The sequence below is a fragment of the Nuphar pumila genome, chromosome 3 (assembly GCF_984573655.1).
Source record: "Nuphar pumila chromosome 3, dmNupPumi1.hap1.1, whole genome shotgun sequence".
Classification (NCBI taxonomy): domain Eukaryota; kingdom Viridiplantae; phylum Streptophyta; class Magnoliopsida; order Nymphaeales; family Nymphaeaceae; genus Nuphar; species Nuphar pumila.
Genome location: NC_143251.1, coordinates 29881527 through 29899306, shown reverse-complemented (window position 1 = coordinate 29899306; position 17780 = coordinate 29881527). Strand labels below are relative to the sequence as shown.

Genomic DNA, 17780 nt, shown 5'->3' with positions numbered 1-17780 from the left:
AATGTGTTTTTCTAGGATATGGTGAAAATAAAAAAGGGTATAGATGTTATGATTTTAAGAATGATAAACTATATGTTTCAAAAGATGTAACATTTCTAGAAGAAGAAAACGGTTTTGATAAAATAGAAGAAACAAATGAAATTGATTATATATTCTTATATGATCATATTGATGACATACAAGAAGATTTTCTTGAAAACATATACGATACTCGTGAGGTATCCCCTCTTGACATAACACCCTCAAATGATAGTGATTCAAATATAAATATTCATGATAGTGATACCAATATAAATGTTTACTCAAGAAGAAATCAAGAAAATCCTATTAGTGCCCTCGAAAAATACTCTCAAATTTCTGAATCCACTGAGAAACCACAAGTTAGGCATTCTTCTAGAATATCAATACCCCCAAATAGGTTTGTATCCTATGATTCCTTAACTCCCAACTATCGGGCATGTTTAATAACCCTACATTCTTATTTTGAACCGGCTCACTATAATCAAGCTAAATCTATACCTCATTGGGTTGAAGCAATGCAAGTTGAACTAAATGCTTTAAAAAAGGCCAATACTTGGGAAATAGTTAATCTACCCTTACACAAAAAACTTATTGGTTGTCGTTGGGTCTTCAAAGTTAAAACTAAAAGCGATGGCTCTTTAGAACGATACAAAGTTAGATTACTTGCTAAGGGATACTCCCAAGAATATGGCATTGATTACGAAGAAACATTCGCTCCCGTAGCTCGAATGACCAGTGTCAGGACCTTAATAGCTGTCGCATCAACCAAAAAATGGCCTATTTATCAACTTGACGTAAAAAATGCTTTTTTAAATGGAAGTTTAAGTGAAGAAGTTTATACGGATCCGCCACCCGAAATAAATATTAAGCAAGGTCAAACACTTCGGCTTTTGAAGGCATTGTATGGTCTTAAACAAGACCCTAAGGCTTGGTATGATCGTTTCAGTGATATCATGATAAAGTTAGGATTCCACTCTTGTTATACTGACACTGCTCTTTTTGTTGAACATGCAGGTTCTAGTATCGTAATTTTGTTGCTTTATGTTGATGATATGATTATCACTGGGAATGATCAAAATAGTATTATTAATGTTAAAAATATGTTAAAAAATAATTTTGATATGTCTGACTTAGGTTTTCTCAGATATTTTCTTGGAATTGAAGTTGCATATTCTCCTAGAGGATATATTTTGTCACAGATGAAGCTTGCTGCAGATATATGTTCTAAGTCTGGGATTTCTGATGATAAGAAAGTAGAGACTCCTGAGGTTATTAATGCCAAATTGCGGTTGGAGGATGGGGTTCTTTTGGAAGATCCCACACCTTACAGACAACTCATTGGGTCTCTTACATATTAAACCATCACCAGACCAGATATCACTCATGCGGTTCACTCAGTTAGCCAATTTCAGCATGCTCCTACAACTGTGCATATGAGTGTTGTTCTTCGAATCATCCGCTATATTCGGAATACCATCAATAAAGGGCTATTTCTATCCTCCTCCTCTTCCTTGAATCTTCTTGCTTATACTGATGCAGATTGGGGAGGTAATCCCAATGATCGAGTCTCATCTACTGGTTTTTGTGTCTTTTTAGGGGACTCTTTGATTGTCTGGCGATGCAAGAAGCAGCAGAAAGTTTCACTATCATCCACTGAAGCTGAGTACCGGGCTATGGCAACCACGACAATGGAACTTGTATGGCTTCGCAGTCTGCTTAAAGACATGGGAATTGATATTACCGAAGCCTCAAAACTATGTTGCGACAACAAGAGTGTCATCTATATTGCGAGCAATCATACTTTTCATGAGCGTACAAAACATATCGAAATGGATTGCCACTATGTTCGTGACGAATTCTTCCGAGGAACTATTGCTATTCCATATGTCACTTCAGAATATCAGTTGGCGGACTTCTTCACTAAAGCTCTTCCAGCTCCTTGCTTCATGTTTCTTCTTGGCAAACTTTCCGTCATTTCCTCGTAAAGTTTGAGGGAGGGTGTTAAAATGTATCTAATATATATATACTGTATATTACATCAATACCCGATAGGGGTATTTTTGTAATTTCACATAGTTGTTTTAGAAAACAACTATTTTCTTTTCTTGATAAAATGTAATTTTATTTTTTGTTTTTTAAATTCTTTTTTTATTTCTTTTGAGGACCTAAAGGGGCTCCAACATTAGAGTCGTTGGAGCCCCCAACGGTCACAAATGTGACCGTTGGGGGCTCCCAACGACTCTATGGGAGCCCCCTTTTGGCTCTCCTTTTGAGGCGTTTTGGCCATCCCTTTGCTCCTCTCCCTTTTGTATAAATAGGGGTGAACCCCTTGTATATTTCTCATTCTTGAGAGCTTTCTCTCTTCTCAATAAGAGGCTTTTTATATTGTTGCCTTCTTAAAGGCTTGTGCTTGTATTGTCCCTTTGTGGACTTTTGATATTGTCTCTTTTATTCATTGTTGTAAGTGCTTGTATGCACTCTTTATATTTCCGCAATATCTCATTATAATAATATCCAAACCCGAAATGAAATAAAAGTATACAAAGCTATACATAAAGGCTATACATAAATGGACTCGGGTCTGGTATAAGATCCAGACCATAAACTCACTTTTTCACCCCCTCTCAAGTTGATCATGGTTCTGAACCATGAACAACTTGCCTTTAAGCATCCAAAAGCGATCTTTTGTCAAGCCCTTGGTAAAAATGTCTGCAACTTGTCTTTCAGTGTTAACAAATTCAGGCTCAATCTCTTTTTCTTCAACCTTTTGTCTCACAAAATGTTGGTCAATCTCAATATGCTTAGCGTGATTGTGGTGTACTGGATTGAATGACATATTGAGAGCATTTTGATTGTAACACGGCAAGGTAGACCGAGAGATCGCTTCTCCCACTTCAATTAGTAAATGCCTGACCCATGTGACTTCAGCAGTAGCGGCAGCCATGGATCTATACTCAGCTTCAGTGCTTGATCTAGCAACAGTCTTTTGTTTTCTACTACTCCAAGAGATTAAGTTTCTTTCAATAAAAACACAATATCCTGACGTAGACCTTTGCTCATCAGGATCTCCTGTCCAGTCTGCATCACAATATACAGTAAGTTCACGTACATTCTTACCAGACGACTGTGGAGAATATATCAACCCATCTATAATGGTCCCTTTCAGATATCTGAGTATCCTCTTAACCGCCTCCATATGTCCAGTACGTGGTGCATGCATAAATTGAGACACTTGATTGACTGAATAAACAATATCAGGTCGAGTAAATGTGAGATACTGCAACATTCATATTAGACTGCGGTACCTGGTGGGATCCTCATACAGGTCTCCATCATGAGTGCTTAATTTTTGGTGCACACTAGGAGTTGCTAAAGGTTTGCAGTCTTTCATACCTGCCTTGCTGAGAACATCTATCGTATACTTGTGCTCGATGAGGGTCAAGCCATGAGCCTGGTTATCGGCTTCTACGCCAAGAAAATAGTGCAAGGCTCCGAGATCTTTCATTTTCAACCTCTGTCCTAATAGGTTTTTTACTTCTTTGATGTTATCTTCAGAGTTTTCTGTGATAACTATATCATCAACATAAATTAATAATAGAGTGATCACATTCTAACTTCTAAAAATAAATAATGAGTGATCCAGTAGAGAGCGTGAGAATCCATGTTTCTGAATCTCAAGCGAGAAGCTATCAAACCAAAAGCGATATACTTGTTTTAGGACATAGATAGCTCTTTTTAGCCTGCACACATGTGTTTTACAGTTGTGCTCTTGATATCCAGGGGGTTGTTCTATGTAGACTTCCTCCAAATCCCCATGCAAAAATGCATTATTAACATCAAGTTGACTCAGCTTCCATCCATATTCAACGGCCAGGGAAAGAATAATTTGAATCGTTCTCATTCTCACCACTGGACTAAATGTCTCATCATAGTCTTGTCCTGCTTCTTGAGTGAATCTTTTTGCAACCAATCTCGCCTTGTATCGTTCAATGGTTCCATTTGGTTTATACTTTATTTTGTAGGCTCATTTACATCCAACAACATTTTTGTCAGGTGGTCTGGGGATGATTTCCCAGGTTTCACATTCATGTAAGGCTTGCATTTCATCATTCATGGCTTCTACCCATTTAGTAGAAGTAGAAGCCTGATAGTACATGATAGGTTCATCTTCCTTGTTCAGAGCAGTTAAGAAAAGTTGAAAGTCTAAGGAGAAATTGTTATAACTGACCCACCTATCAATAGGATGTCGCATGCGATTGGATCTTCTGACCTCAAGAGTAAGAGAGAAAGTAGGTGCAGCTGCTGAGGTGTGATTTGAAAGATCTGGTGATGTCGTTCTCTGTCTAGTATAGCAAATGCCCTTGTATCTGCCCGGTACAGATGGTATTTCTTCCCCATTCTGTAATCCTGATGTGCCAATGGTCTCAGACATTTCTTCTTCCTGCTGCCCACAATCTGGAGAGCAGACTTCATTGGAACTAGAAAAAAGTTCTGAATTCAGCCAAGGATAATAAACTTCGGTGGTGGTAGAGGGCATATCCGTTGTGCCAGCTTTGTGATCAAAATTGTGTTTATCAAAGATGACATTTCTTGAGATTCTGATACGTCTGTTGACGGGATCGTAACAACTATATCATTTGTAGTCTTCGGCATATCCCACAAATCTACACTTCTGAGCCTTGTCCTGAAACTTGTTTCTTAGGGACTGATCAATATGGCACATAACAAACACATTCGAAAGCACGCAAATCATGATAACTAGGATGAGCTCCAAAAAGACAGTAATAGGGAGACTTATTTTCTAGAACAACCATAAGCAATTTATTTATCACATGTACGGTAGAATAAAAAGCTTTTGTCCACAAATTAATGGAAAGATTACTATCATAGAGCATACTCATGGCGCTTTCAACAATATGCTTGTGTTTTCGCTCAGCAATCCCATTTTGTTGAGGGGTGTGTAGGTAGGACACCCTTCTTCCTATCCCATTATTTTGAAGAAAAGAAATAAAGTCACTAGATAAGAACTCCCCACCTCCATCACATTGGAAGAATTGGATGGACTCGGAGAATTGATTTTTTACTAAGGAAAGAAAGTTTTGAAACAAAAGGAAAACTTTCGACTTATTTTTTATGAAATATATCTAGGTGTATTGAGAGTAGCTATCAACAAAGATTATGCAGTATCTGCCCCCAGATCCAGAGACAACTGGGGCAGGTCCCCATACATTAGAACATATTATCTCAAAAGGCTTTGAAGCTCTCTTATTAATAGAATGGAAAGGCAATACATGACTTTTGCATAAAAAACAACCGGAACACTTTTGGCTTTTCTCATCCACATTGAGACTTTCTTTTGGAATGAGATTATTAGAAACAAGTTTCTCAATAAAATGACTCCCACAATGTCCTAATCGACTATGCCATAAGGAAGGCTTATTACATTCAGAAATATTAAAAACATTTGCTGAAGAGAAGGAACACGACTCTAATAAAGGCTTCGAATCCAGGTGAATAGGGCGGACGGGGTGACATGGAGCTTCTTCAAAGACATACATATTGTCTCGTCTCTTTCCTTCAGCGAATGTTTCCCTCGTGCGAAGGTCCTTGACCTGCACAGAGAAGGGAGTGAATTCGACTGAGGCATGATTATCATCAACAAGCTTAGAAACAGAGACAATATTTTTCTTGATATTTGGAGCATGAAGGACATCAGTAAGTTCAAGAGTAGAATGTGACATGGGAATAACAAACTTTCCAACATGAGAAACAGGATGGTAGGATCCATCTCCAGTGACAATTTTACTTTTGTCAAAATAAGGGATAGGTTTAAAAAGTTTACCTGCATCACCAGTCACGTGAGTTGTTGCCCCTGAGTCAACGAACCATGTGCCTTGATCATTCTGCTTTAATTTCAATTCTGACAGGGCAGATATTAACAGATCTCTAATCTCTCCATTGTCTCTAATATTAGTGGGCTTTCTTTTTTGTTCTGATTGTGGAGTCTTTCCTTTATTTTTAGGGTTGTGCCAACAATTCGCCTTGATATGCCCCCTTTTGTTGCAAAGGAAGCAAGTGGGGATTGACCTTTGTCCATGAGTGTGAGTCAAGATATTTGGAGTGGGAAGCAATCCACGTCCTCCGTGTTCATTTCGCCCTTGTCTTCCTCACCCTCGTCCTAGACTATAAGTCACTCCTGTGGCAAAAACTTCTTGGGAAGTTGCATAAGCATATATTTCTTCAGAAAATCTCTTCAAAGTCATTTCATACTGAATCAATTTAGCTCGCAACTCATCAAAAGTAGGAAGAGTAGGCAGACACAATAGTGAAGTGACGATCATATTATAGTCGGGTCCCAATCCACTCAGAGTTTGTTGCATCATATTAGTGTCACTCACGACGCATCCTATAACTGCAAGTTGGTCTGTGATAGTCTTCATCTTGTTGAGATATTCCATGATGGTCATGGAATCTTTTTTCAGTAGCTGAAATTCTCTCTTGAGAAAAACCATCCTCGCCTGTGAAACTTGTGAATACGTCTGAATCAATCTTTCCCAAAGTTGCAGGGTTGTACAATTGTCGGGGATTGCAACAAGAACCTCTTGAGACAAGGTAGAAGTGATGTATGCAACTATTGATTGATCTTTCCTTTCCCAGTTGAGATATTTTGCATTTTTGACATACACAATTGAACTCGCCCCTTTATCATCTTTCTCTTCTCTCGTAACAAATTCTAGCGGAACTGGGGTGGTTCCATCCAGGTGACCTAAGAGACCTTGGCTCCTTATAAAAGGTATGATTTGTCTCTTCCAAATCAAGAAGTTTGAGGTGTTTAACTTTTCGGAAACGAGTTGATTAATAAAGCTTGAAGAGAGACTCGATTGAGACGAATAAGAATCCATGGAGAAAGGAAATTTAACAAGAGTGTTCACAAAGAGCTCAGTCTTCTGCCAGGAAAGTTTGTTGATCACCCCTTTTTTTTGCGGCTAAGTAACCTTAAAATTGGCGATCGGAGGCTGTCAGATTAAAAAGGGAATCAAACCTAAGTTTTCCCTTACACTTTTATGAGATTTGAGATTATCGTAATGAAGAGAAAAAAAATCACGTTGAACAGAATATTAATCTAAATGTATTTTCAGACAAAGCAATGTGAATACCAGTCGTGACAGTGAGAGAACTGCAAGAGGAGACACTTAAAAGAAAATCAGAATCAGATAAAAAAACTGTTGTTACACAGCAAATACGAACAACAAAGAGGGCTTAATATCTCAGATCTGACGCAACTTCACGTCAGATCTGGATACGCAGAGTAGATGCAAAGAGGAGAATGAGCAAAAGGAAAATAGATCTGGTGCACCAGATCTGGAAATATCAGGCGAAAAGAAAAGATGAATCATGGGTCGTTTCTCGTGAATGAGTGAATCAACTTCAGCAATTCACGTGAAACAGAATTTCCCCCTTCATTTTTTGACACGCAGGGTTTGCGTGAACAAGGATTCACGTGGATATCAGACCCACGTGAGATGTGAATTCACCAGAAGGAAGTTAGAAAAGAGATGAAGAAACGAGAGATAGAAAGAAGTAAGAAAAAAAACTGAAGGAGAATAGAAGACGAGAGACGAAGGAGTCCTCAAACCTCTGGTCGGTCGGTTGCACCTTTCAGAAGCCTCTTCAACCCTTAGATGGATCTTGGCTCTGATACCATGTCAGAATCTTCTCTGGTGCCTGTATTGAGAAAAGAGAAAGGAATAGAAGAAGAAGGGGTTGCGGCTGTCACGATTTTAATAATGAAATCGTGACCTAAAAGATGTATTAATATGTTTGAGTGTACATTGTGGGTTCGGGTCTGGTATAATATCCAGACCCGGAATGAAATAAAAGTATACAAAGCTATACATAAAGGCTATACATAAATGGACTCGAGTGGACTCAGGTCTGGTATAAGATCCAGACCCTAAACTCACTTTTTCATTTAGATGATATGACAAAAATGATAAACTTTATATCTCTAAACATGTGACATTTTTGGAAAAAGAAAGTTTCTTTGATTAAGATATGCCTAAAAGATCTAGTTATTACTCATTTTTGTTTGAATTGCTTCCTAATGATAAGGAAGATCACTTATGCATGGATATTGTGAATGAAGAACCTCAACTAAATACTCCTTGTGATGAGAACCATATTGTAGAAAGTTATGAATCACCTGTTATGCAATATAAAAGAAGAGGCATTGATAATGGGCCTAGTGCTTTAGAAAAATATTCTAACCTCGAGTCTCAGGAATGTAGCTCCATCAGAAGATCCACTAGGGACTCTGGACCTCCAGATAGATTTGTTTCTTATGAATCATTTTTTTCTCAATATAGATATTGTGAATGAAGAACCTCAACTAAATACTCCTTGTGATGAGAACCATATCGTAGACAATAGTGAATCACCTGTTATGCAATATAAAAAAAGAGGCATTGATAATGGGCCTAGTGCTTTAAAAAAATATTCTAACCTCAAGTCTTAGGAATGTAGCTCCATCAAAAGATCCACTAGGGACTCTAGACCTCCAGATAGATTTGTGTCTTATGAATCATTTTCTTCTCAATATAGAGCATGCTTAGCAAAAATGTTTTCCTACTTTAAACCCAATACATATAGACAAGCCAAAGATCATCTTGAATGGACAGAGGTAATGAATTTTGAGCTTGAAGCCTTAGACAAATCTAGTACCTCGACAATAGAGGATTTATCTAAATAGAAGAAATTTATAGGATGCAAGTGAATATATAAGGTCAAAATAAAGAGTGATGGCTCCCTTGAGTGATATAAAGCTACGTTAGTAGCCAAAGGTTATTCTCAAGAATACGGTTACACTATGATAAGACCTTTGCTCAAGTAACTAGGATGACTTCTGTCAGAACACTTATAGTTGTTGCCATTAGAAATTGGCATTTCTATCAGATGGACTTCAAAAATGATTTTTTTTAATGGTGAACTAAAGAAAGAAGTATATATGAATCCTCCAGCAGGATATGAGATTCCAATAGGAAAGGTTCTCCATTTACGTATAGTCTTATATGGACTTAAACGAGCTTCTAAGGCTTGGTATAATAGGTTTAGTTCTGTTATGGTTAAACTTGGTTTTGTGTCCCGCTATAGCTATTTTTGTTAATAAATCTAATGCAAGAATTGTTACTTCTTCTCTATGTTGATGACATGATCATCAGAGGAGGAGATACACAGGGAGTTAGTTTTATTAAAAATGTTTTAAAACAAAGTTTTGAAATGATTGATTTAGGTTTTTTGAGATATTTTCTAGGGATTGAGGTTGCTTACTTTGCACGTGGTTATTTTCTAACTCAATCCAAGTTTGCTATTGATATTATCAACAAGTCTGAAATTACATATGCAAAGAGGATGGACACCCCTGAAGTGATCAATGCCAAAATGAAGATAGATGATGGCACTCCTTTGGATGACTCCACTCCTTATCGAGAGATGATTGGGGCCCTTAGTTAACCATCACCAGACCTGATATTTCATATGCAGTGCACACAGCGAGTCAATTCCAATACTCGCCTCCTACCACGCACATGAGTGTCGTTATGTGTATCATTAGATATTTATAGAATTCTGAGTCCAATGGACTTTTACTATCTTCTTCCTCCCCACTTAAATTAAGTGTTTATACTTACTCTGATTGGAGAAGAGATTTCAATGATATATGCTCAACCACTAGTTTTTCTATCTTTATAAGCAACTAATTGGTGTCTTGGAAGTGCAAGAAGTAGCAAAAAGTTTATTTGTCATCAACTGAAGCTAAATATCGCACCATGGCTACCATGATATTCGAAATTATATGATTGAAACAGTTATTAGAAGATATGGGAGTGTTGATGAAATCACTCTCGCAATTATATTGTAATAACAAGAGTGTCATTTATAATGGAATTCCACTGTATTTGTGAAGAATACCTTAAGAAGATATCATCCTACCATATGTAGCATCAAGCTTCCTTCTCAACGGTTTCATTTATTACTTAACAAACTTTCGGTGATTACACTTTAAGTTTGAGGGGAGTGTTAAATTATACATATATAGGTGTATAATCTGGTTGTATATGCATATACAATATCCATTAGGGGTATTGTTGTCATTTCACTTTGTGTAATAGGTTGTGCCCATTAGGGGCACTTTAGTGTTTTTACCTTTTTCCTTTTTATTTTATTTTTTTGTCTTTTTATTTCTAGCTAAGGACATAAGGGTCCTTAACCATTAGAGCTGTTGGGACCTCCCCAATAGCTATATTTATAGTTGTTGGGGTGGTTCCCAAGGGCTCTATATGGCCTCTCTTCTCTATATAAAGGGGAGTAATCTCCTTGTGGTATGCTTGTTTCAAGCTCTCTTTGGAATACAAATACATATTTTTTATGCTCTTGTGTTGCCCATTAGTGGCATTGTGCTTGTGTTTGTATCTTGACCCATAAGTGGACCTCGGTGGTGTTCTTGTGTAATTTGCAAGCCCCTAAGAGGCATTTCTTTGTATTTCTTATATTTCATTACCCTGACCACTATGGAAGCCCATCAACCAAGTGGAAAAATTAATGCAGAAATCAATAGCATTGAGTATGCTGCTCTTATATGGCCTACATTAGGATAGAGTTTTCAAGTGAACTAGAAAAACTAAAATCAAGAACACCACAGACATTTGGATTCAAAGAAAAACTCATCCTGTAATGGATGTCATATTGTTAACAAAACTCCATGAATTTATCACAAACCCAAGTCATGCAGACAAAACATAAACAATAGCCAAAAGAGAGCACAAAAAGTCAATAACAAAAGTACAATAAAGAAAGAACAAAGCAAAGCAGAAAATGGGATAGCACTAAGGAGAAAATTCTGATCAATCAAGCAAAAATGTTGACACAGCAACCTCACTTAATATATGTAAGCAACTTTGCATAACAACCAACATTCAGTAGATAATTTGCTCAGGCAAACATCCCCTGATTAGGCTAACAAACGCATAACAGATATAGAAAACAGAAATAAGACAAATAAAATATTATATTATCAACAATATCTGAAGAAATACAATTATCATGTTATACAGGAGTCACAGAAGACTCCTTAATTCAACTACACGAAATCAACTCACTTGATACTGATTCAAGAACAATGTCCAAGCATTCAAGTCCAGCAGCAACAGTTGTTGCAACATTGCCACCACTTAAACTTCCGGCCTCTACATTGTACTTTGTGGGACAGCTTTCCAGGACCCCCACTAGAGCTCTTTCCAAAATCTGAACAACTGATAAGAAATGAATCTCCAGTGGCTTCTTCACAAACATTATGAGAGACATCCTAAGTTGGGCTTTAAAATCATTCAAGTTGTGGTCTTGCCTACAAGGGGGACAATCATCATTTTTAGTTGATCCAGTTTGCAACTGGTCTCCTACAAACCAGAAACCTGCCTCCAAGGTTCCTAGATTTGTATTTCCACCTTGCAATGAAATGCATTTGGCAAGCAGCTTAACATGCAAATCTATCATTTTTGCATATATATAATTCGAAGAGCCAATATCTATGAAAGGAAAACAGCTCCCCAAAACTTCCAGGTACTTCAAGAGTCCATTCAACCAAACAAAAGAAAAAGGATGCAACTGAACATCTAGTTCAGCAAACTCTGATAACAGAAAATGTGACGCTCCAATAAGACCCATTGATGTTGATAGCTCTTGGGTACGTCCTCTTTCTTGTCCCAAAACCATTGGAGAAGATAACAGGTGCTTTGTTTTCAAAATAGCTGCGGATGCTGTAAAAAGCTGTCCAACTAGAGAAGCTAGAGTCACATTTTCACCTTTCAATAAGCCCTGCAATAATGACTGATTCCAATAAGATGGAAAAGAAACTACATTTTCTACATTAGAACCACTAAAGCACTCCATCATAAAACCCTTAGGATTGGACCTATCCTTTGCAAGGAATGTGATCAAGCAGAAGTTCACAAAACCCTCAAAAGTATCAATACTTGGATTCAATTCAGACACATGATCAAGCCTCCATCTCATTGAACGTGATTTATCCATGTGGCACACTTCATCAATGCTGTCTAAACCTGATATAAGACCCCATAGAAAACCATGAAAACTAGATATCAAAGAAGACAACTTTGTCCAATGAAATGCACAGGGATCTTCATGTCTGAGTGGCACTTGAATGTTGCTTTCCTCCAAACTACTATGTAAAATTCTTGTTTGCTCCATCAATGTATCTGCTATGAGTTTCAACCACTTCCATGCATCCAACTGCTTAGAGACAGGAGGATCAGCTTCCACGATAATTCTTTTTTCACTGCAATCATCAATGAGGGGTTTCTCACTGGACAATGTACCATTGAATTCCTGGCATATCAAGAACTGAGCTGCAACTTTAGATTGGGCTTCAGTTAATGCAAAAAATATATGTGATGTCTGCTGAACTAATGACAATATAAAATCTGTCACCTGAAAAGTGTGCTTTTTCAAAAATAAATATGAAACTCTAGATATCTCAGAAACAGATTTCAAAAGCCACAAAACAGAGGCAGAACTCTCAAAAATTCTGAGAAGAAATGAAAATCCAGTATCTTGGAGATCCTTTTCTGAAAACACTGCTAGATATTTGAGTGCCCTCCGACAGCACACGAATAGTTTCAAAGACTGATATAGATCGCCTTGACATTTCAACATCGAAACAGCCACCAACCTAAATAAGCAAAGCAAGGTCAATTATAAACATAGCAAAATATGAAAACAGTTAATGGAGCATAACTGCATAAACTACAAAGCATGTAATTTAGGTCCAGTCTGTTGGACATGTTTGCAAGCCATTTGCGTGCACTAGAAATGAATTGTTTCCTTGAATTTAACAATATATAACTAAACCTTTAAGTATAATTGTCCAACCGAATCGCATGACTATCTACTCGCTTTTGCATAACCACTCAATGCAGGAGTTAAGCCTCAAAGGTTTTGTACAACACATGAACTTGAGGTCACTATAATGACATTCCCCATGGTTATACAGTAAAATCTCTGCGACATGGATGCCTATTTTGGCCAGTGTCTCGTGGACGTGACTATACATGCATACTTGACATAAGACATGCAGTGACACAGGTTGGACACAGTTAACACTAGTGACCCGATAAAGGCAGTCAGCTGTATGGATACACAGTCGATGTGTATTGAACTTTTAATGTTTCTTAAATTACAAGTAAAAAACTCAATGAGATGGTCAACTGTAAGTCTATCATTATTAAACTTGACTGTCATCAATCACGCTATCCCATCTCTCCCAGCATGAGTTTCACTTCACACACAATCACCATTGTATGACAAAGGGACTAGTTTCTTAATAAGAGAAAATAGGATTTTGCAAAAAAATCATCATACCAATGCTCTCTCTCTCTCTCTCTCTAACCCAGCATGAGTTTCACTTCACACACAATCACAAGAAGTACAAAGCCTATTAATTGTATGACACAGAATAGTTTCTTAATAACATAAAATAGGATTTTGCACAAAATCATCATACTAATGCTTTCCAAATATATAGTTGCTTGTTTATTTATTAAAAATAGATATTTCTATTTTTTCATGCATTTTTTTCTACACTGCTTAATTTTATGTTGAATACATGCTTTCTATTAGTTTTGACATTTTTATATAAGTTTTCATTTTCTTGAAGATATTTTTTGTATCCCTAGTCAACTTACTAGTCCCTCCCAGGCACCAACCTAGGTCTTTTAGGGTCTGGCACCTAGTACTTTGATTACATAAACTGTGATTGGTCCTAACCTTGTAGTTGTCAGAAAGTATGTGACCACTCAGGACTCAAACCCCCATTTCCACACTGATAGCCCAAGCACTTACCAATGCCAAGAAATGACCCTCAAGATACAGAAAGTAAAAAATCATATCCATAACATCTCTATTGCAATTATCATTGTGATATGATGTCGGGCTGTATCTAGTTTTGGTTTGAGCCCACATTTGAGTATGGGTCCAATCCTCGTACGAGGTGGGCTTTGGACACCTGAGTCCGATTATAAACTCAGCCCACGCAACTTGACGAAATCCGTTGGGCGGAGCCTAGGCGGTGAAACCCTAAAAAGACTGTGTGTATGTGTGAGTAGAGTGAGGAATTAGTTGTCAAAGGCGTTAGGCAGAACCTAGGCGGTGAGCCCCTAAAAAGATTTGGCGGGGCTTAGGCGGACTAGGCGGTACCCTAAATAAAAAAAATTTAAAAAACATACAAAATATATAAACAAACTACTAAAATTAATAACAAACATGCATACAACATAAAATCAACCAACAATAAGCAATAAACTAAAATCAATCAACAATAAGCAATAAACAAATAATAACATGTTGTCGAACACTATAAAGCAATTATATTACATAAAAACAGTCAAATAGATAACTCATATGCTTATAGATTATATATGAATTAAGTACACAGATATTTATATATAATTATATATAATATAAACACATAATATTCTAAATTTATAATATATATGTATGATATGTTAATATATATAATTATATATGATTACATAGAAAACATATATATGTATGTGCAACTGTACATCAAACCGAGAGACCACCTAGGCTAAGCTGCTTAGGTGGCACCTAAGTTCTGCCTTTGACAACTAAGAGGAGGGGTGAAAGGAGAAAAAAGAAAAAAATAAGCTAAAAAAGAAAAACAAAAGAAGAAAATGAGAGAATAAAAAAAGAAAGCTTTTGGGGCGGGAAGAAGAAGAAAAAAGACAAAAAAAACTTTAAAAAACATGACAACTATGTCCCTGCTGCTTAGGCATGGACAGCCTAGCAGCCTAAGTAAATAAACAAGGCCCTACCATCTAGACTCATAAGCCTAGGTGGTAGCCCTACACCTAGCCAGTCTAGGTGGAGCCTTAGGCGCAGCTTTTGACAACTAAGAGTGAGGCAAACATGTTAAACAAAATATGCTAAATGAAACATGCTAAATGGGTTTTTCAGACTTTTTTTGTTTTCTTCCTAAATTCTAACCATACAAATGTGATCTACATACTAGATTTTTATAGGGATCAGCTCTTGGACCGTTCGATTCCGATGTTTGGGTGGGTTTTTATAAGGTTCAAAAAATCAACAGTCCAAAATCTTTGTAAATTTTCGAGGCTCAAAATATTGTTTTTCTTCATCAAAAACACATTCTCCAGGCATCAATTCCTAGTAAATTGACCATGCCAAACACATCTATGGAGTCCGAATCGCGAAGGAAGCATCGAAAAAGCTGAAAACACACATTTAGCATATTTCATTTAGCATGTTTTCCTCACTATATATACATGCATATACATATATGTAAGGAACCCTCTAGATGTGATCTACATGTTTGGGTTAGTAGAAATCAATGCTTGCATCATGTTATTCTAATGTGATTGTAACATTTTGCACGGGTTAAAAAATCAATGGCCTATAATATAGCAAATTTTCAACCCTCATAAAATTGTATTTTTACGTCAAAAAAATACGATCCAAGAGTGAATTCCTACCATTTTGACCATGTTGAACACATTCATGGTGCTAGACTTGGTCAAAAAACCTCCCACTGAGTTCACTACAAATTCCAACTAGGGGGTTTCACACCCACAAGGCTACCAAATACTTTCCCATATATATAGGGAAACTGGAATACGTTTACCAACCAAATATGTTTGCTTATGGATCGATATTTTCATAGGTTTTTTTTGCAAATTTAACCCTAAAGATGCATTTGATGTGGTCTATTTGCTAAGAATCGACTGTTGAATCATTGTAATTGGATCAAGAAATGCGTTTTTATGCTTGAATATTTATGAAAATTCTAAATCATTGATTTTCAACCCTTAAAAGATCCTTATACATTGTAATTGGATGATCCAAGAGTCTGTTTCTATAAAACCAAGTGTCTAGATCACATCCGTAGGGTGAAATTTTCAAAAAAAAAGTAAAAAAAAAAAAACTATGAAAATCTTGGTTCATACTAGTAAACATATTTGGTTGGTAAACATATATATATATATAGAGAGAGAGAGAGAGAATTGACCATATTAGGCCCTCTTTTCTCGTTCTGCTCCGTTAGGCCCCATAGTTTGAAGTGTTTTATGATAGGTCAGAACTCTTAGATGCGTTTAGCATGCTCGATTTAGTGGGGGATCGACTCTTGGATCATGTTTTTTCGACGAAAAAAAGTATTTTTATGTATTGGAAAAACTTGTTGCCTTCATAGCCATTGATTTTGGATCACCCAAAAAACATGAATACATGTCAAATTTCGGTGATCCAAAAGTCGGTTCCCACTAAACAAAACCTATAGATCACATTTGTGGTGTTAGATGTGAGAAAAAAAATACCAAAAACTACAATTTTTGAATAGACCTAACGGGACAGAATGAGCGCATGACTTATATATATATATATATATATATATATAAAAAATCACCGATATCGGCGATATTTTGAAAATATCATGAGAAATACCGATATTTTAAGGTAGTCAATATTAAAGGTTATTAATATCCCGTGACATTTTCAAAATACCGTTAGAAGACAAAATATTGTGATAATATCGCAATGTTTTTCGGGAAAAACTCTTTTTTATTTTAAGTTTGCATTTTCTATTTTTTTGTTTATTTTATATTTTAAAACCTTTAAAACATGTTTTATTTATATTTTTGGAAGGAAAATAATGCAAAACTTATTATTTTCTTAGTTGTTTTGTTGTTATTTATATTTTTTTAAACTCTCGAGATTTATCAACTTTTGAAAATCTCTTTGAGAAATACCCTTACCGAGAAATTACCTTTAACGATACAAGTGACTATGATATATATATAGAGAGAGAGAGATAGATAGATAGAGATAGAGAGAGAGAGAGATTGTAATACCTGAGATTTTTTTCGATAAATTTTTTGAGGAATAAAGATGAAATTCATGTTTTAATTCTTATTTGGATTTCAATTTGGATAGTTGCAATTTTAGCAACTAGATGTAGTAGTGGACCTCGGATATTATAACTAGGACCTAGGGGTGGGACGCCCCATTTAATGTTGATCCTTTTTGGAATGGGAGTCAAGAGAAGGACTCAAGCCAAAGTCAAGTCCAACCCAGGGGGGGAGGGCATCTCCACCATCCTTTTTCCTCCTACTTATTGAATTAAGTAAATTAGCTAGGTTGCATAGATTGTTTCCTTACTTAAATAAGAATCCTAATTACCTAGGTTGCATAGATTGTTTTCCTATTTAATTAGGAGTCCTAATTAGCTAAGTTGCATAATTGTTTCCTTATTTAATTAGGGTTCCTATTGAGGAGGGTTATTTAGAGTGAAGCTCTCATTCTCTCTCTCAGGTTTTCCTCTTTCTCTCTCTTCTTCCTCCCTCACGCCCCGCTCTGAAAATCATTCATAGATGCCTAGGAGGGGTGTGGTTGCTCTCTCTTGGTGGTGCAGGTGCAGGTGCACTTGGATGGGAGAAGTTGATCCAGGAGACGATTTCAGGAAGGTGTGTTCGTAGGATCCAAAAATTTGAAGTAGGTTCACTTTAACTGTGTACGTGTATACAATGCTAGGGTACATGAGCATGTCGTGGGATGATCCTGTGGTTGATTTCACTACCCCAGTCAGATAAGGCCTTTCCAGTGATAAGACAGAAATTGGGCTTTTGTATCTCCCGTGTTTGAATTAGGGGGAAGAG

General features: G+C 36.7%; 1 protein-coding gene across 1 annotated transcript in view; it reads right to left on the bottom strand.

The window, feature by feature from the left end:
- LOC149842457 (Urb2/Npa2 family protein) overlaps positions 1-17780 on the bottom strand; it is a 45869-nt gene that overhangs the window by 11988 nt on the left and 16101 nt on the right. The window contains exon 5 of the mRNA XM_089999188.1: positions 11175-12763. Coding sequence (XP_089855314.1) covers positions 11175-12763 — 1589 coding nt within the window. The remainder of the gene's footprint in view (positions 1-11174; positions 12764-17780) is intronic.